Source organism: Nymphalis io, chromosome 13 (genome assembly GCF_905147045.1).
Source record: "Nymphalis io chromosome 13, ilAglIoxx1.1, whole genome shotgun sequence".
Classification (NCBI taxonomy): Eukaryota; Metazoa; Arthropoda; class Insecta; order Lepidoptera; family Nymphalidae; genus Nymphalis; species Nymphalis io.
Genome location: NC_065900.1, coordinates 11,604,267 through 11,606,864, shown reverse-complemented (window position 1 = coordinate 11,606,864; position 2,598 = coordinate 11,604,267). Strand labels below are relative to the sequence as shown.

The following is a 2,598-nucleotide window of genomic DNA, read 5'->3' as shown; positions in this document are numbered from 1 at the left end:
AAATTAAATGATGAAATTCTTATGAAAATTTCTAATATCGAACTTTTACATCAATCATACAATTTTAATCTAAGTACTAATTTTATCATAGATATTTCACATGATAGAAAAAATAATATCATATATTAGGAAAAATATCTAACTCGCAAGTCACAATTGCTGCGTAATGATTTATGCATAATAACAATGGCCGTCAAACATATGACAAACATCGATCACTTTATCTGTACATTCTGGCCAACATATTAATAAGCAAATATTGGATAAACGAACGTTTCTGATTGGTTCTTAGAATCCAGTCATCTCGTTTTGACAGAATTGGTCAGACGTATTTACTCAATAATTTGAGCTTGGCCTACAAACATTTGTGATGTCTTGGACAAATGATGTTGTATTGGAGTTCTTGAACCACTATCGAACAGAACAACTTTTATGGGACCCAAAACACCCTCTGCACAGAAACAGGAACGAGGTTAATGATGCATGGCGTCGAATCCAAAATAATCTTAGCATAACTTCTTCCATAATAGATTTGAAAAAGAAAAAAGAATCTTTAATGACATCGTTTAGACTACACTTAAATAGAAAAAAGAAATCGCCGAACGAGTACCGTATAACGTGGTTCGCATATCCGCTTATGGAAAGTTTCTTAGGCGGGAAATATGAATGTGATAGTTCAATTCAGATGGATCACGAGGTATATAACTTAATTACATTGAATATTTTGAAACGTAGTTCCTTAGCCGCGCGTTAAACACCCTACACATGAAAACTAGGCCGAAATAAATGTAAGACAGAAATAAATGTATAATTGTTTACGTAGCGTATGTTTATGGATACATATTGATAATAAAAAAATATAATCTTAATTTTGAGACAATAGTAATTAATAATAGATATTTAATCAGTTACAAAGTAGTTACGTATTAAATAAAGAGCATATTAATAAAATTATTGCCCGTTATTTAATACGTAATACAAAGCAAAAGGAACTTAATTTTGAGGGACAGCTCTCGTATCTTTTTTAACTTACTTAAATGTTTTAATCACGCAATACATTTAAATGTTGAAAATTTCTAGTAATTTTAATAAAATATTCGCACATTAAATTAATTTTTTTTTTAAAGAATAGGAAGGCGGACGAGCATATGGGCCACCTGATGGTAAGTGGTCACCAACGCTCATAGACATTGGCATTGTAAGAAATGTTAACCATCGCTTACATCACCAATGCGCCACCAACCTTAGGAACTAAGATGTTATGTCTCTTGTGCCTGTAGTATACTGGCTCACTCACCCTTCAAGCCGGAACACAACAATACCAAGTACTGCTGTTTTGTGGTAGAATATCTGATGAGTGGGTGGTACCTACCCAGACGAGCTTGCACAAAGCTCTACCACCAGTTTTACTACGTACATCATTTAAATTAGTTAGCGGTAAACAATTAATAGTTTTGTTTATTTTTCATAATAACATTAAAATCTCCTTTTGATTTTTAAATTAAGTTAATCTATTCTGAAACTTCAAATTATTTATTTAGATTATCCGTAATCTATCTTAAAAAGGAAAGAACGATTTTGCGGTACCTATTTGATTTCAATTTTACTTTTAGGTAGGAAAAAAATGCAATATCTAAATGTAATTAAAAAATATTTACAGATTTATTCTTGTTTCAGTACGAATCAAATAGCAATTATAATGCAACGTACAATACAAGACAAGCGAGTACGACCCACAATCAAACAAACAATTCAAGTACTAACCTAAAAACCGAAAGACAAAGTTCCAATAAACGACAAAGTAGACCATCGAGTTCAAAAAACCAATTAAATAATGAATATATTATATATGCGAAAAATGAATTAGAAGATGGAAGTGATTATTTAAAAAATATTCCTGATTTCAAAAAAGATAAGGACGAGTACGATTTATACGGGCAACTTCTAGCTAAAAAGTTAAGAAAGTTAGATGAACGTCAACGCGACATCGCCATGCACGAAATTGATAATATAATGTTCAATGCCAAAATGCAAAGTCAATCAGCACCAACCAGAAGTTTTTCATCATCGCCGCCTCCAGTTAACAGAAAAATTAAATCTCCGATGTTCATTGTGCAGCAACATTTCGAAGAAGACAATATTACATACACGGAGGCCTAAATAATTAAATTATTGCTCAGTCTCAATCACCTAGCGCTTAGGACTGTTTTGTAGAGCCAACTATTAAATAAACTTAGTTTTTTAACTTAATTATAAATAGGAGAATTTAAGAAGGACTGATGAAAACATGAAAGAAATTGTGCCATGTAGATAATATAATAAAGTATTTATGTTTATACGACATCAAATATGTTGTTATGGATTATGCTAGAATAATTATTATAACATGTATATAAATTTTAAAATATATATAATACAATTATATATATAAATGTGTATTATTTTACCATTAGCAAAGATCAAACATCGTTGAATTGTTCAAAACGAAATATCGGCTTAAACTTGATGACAAATCGACAAACATTGGACATAGGTTACCAATATATTTTTAAACAAAGCTTACTCATTACTTAATTAGCGCTTATAATCGTATAATGC

General features: G+C 30.6%; 1 protein-coding gene across 1 annotated transcript; it reads left to right on the top strand.

Annotated features, from left to right (window-relative positions):
- Nucleotides 1–226: 226 nt before the first annotated feature.
- Nucleotides 227–2,335, top strand: LOC126772720 (uncharacterized). Its single transcript, XM_050493249.1, has 2 exons — nt 227–697; nt 1,678–2,335. The coding sequence occupies exons 1-2, from the start codon at nt 371–373 to the stop codon at nt 2,158–2,160; spliced, it is 810 nt and encodes a 269-aa protein (XP_050349206.1). The 5' UTR covers nt 227–370; the 3' UTR covers nt 2,161–2,335.
- The last annotated feature ends 263 nt before the right edge of the window (nt 2,336–2,598 follow it).

Excerpts from the sequence above, each read along its gene's own strand:
- LOC126772720 (XM_050493249.1), top strand. The coding sequence starts at position 371 with ATGTCTTGGACAAATGATGTTGTATTGGAGTTCTTGAACCACTATCGA. Across the intron at positions 698-1,677 it reads CAATTCAGATGGATCACGAG|TACGAATCAAATAGCAATTA; the intron begins GTATATAACTTA and ends TTCTTGTTTCAG.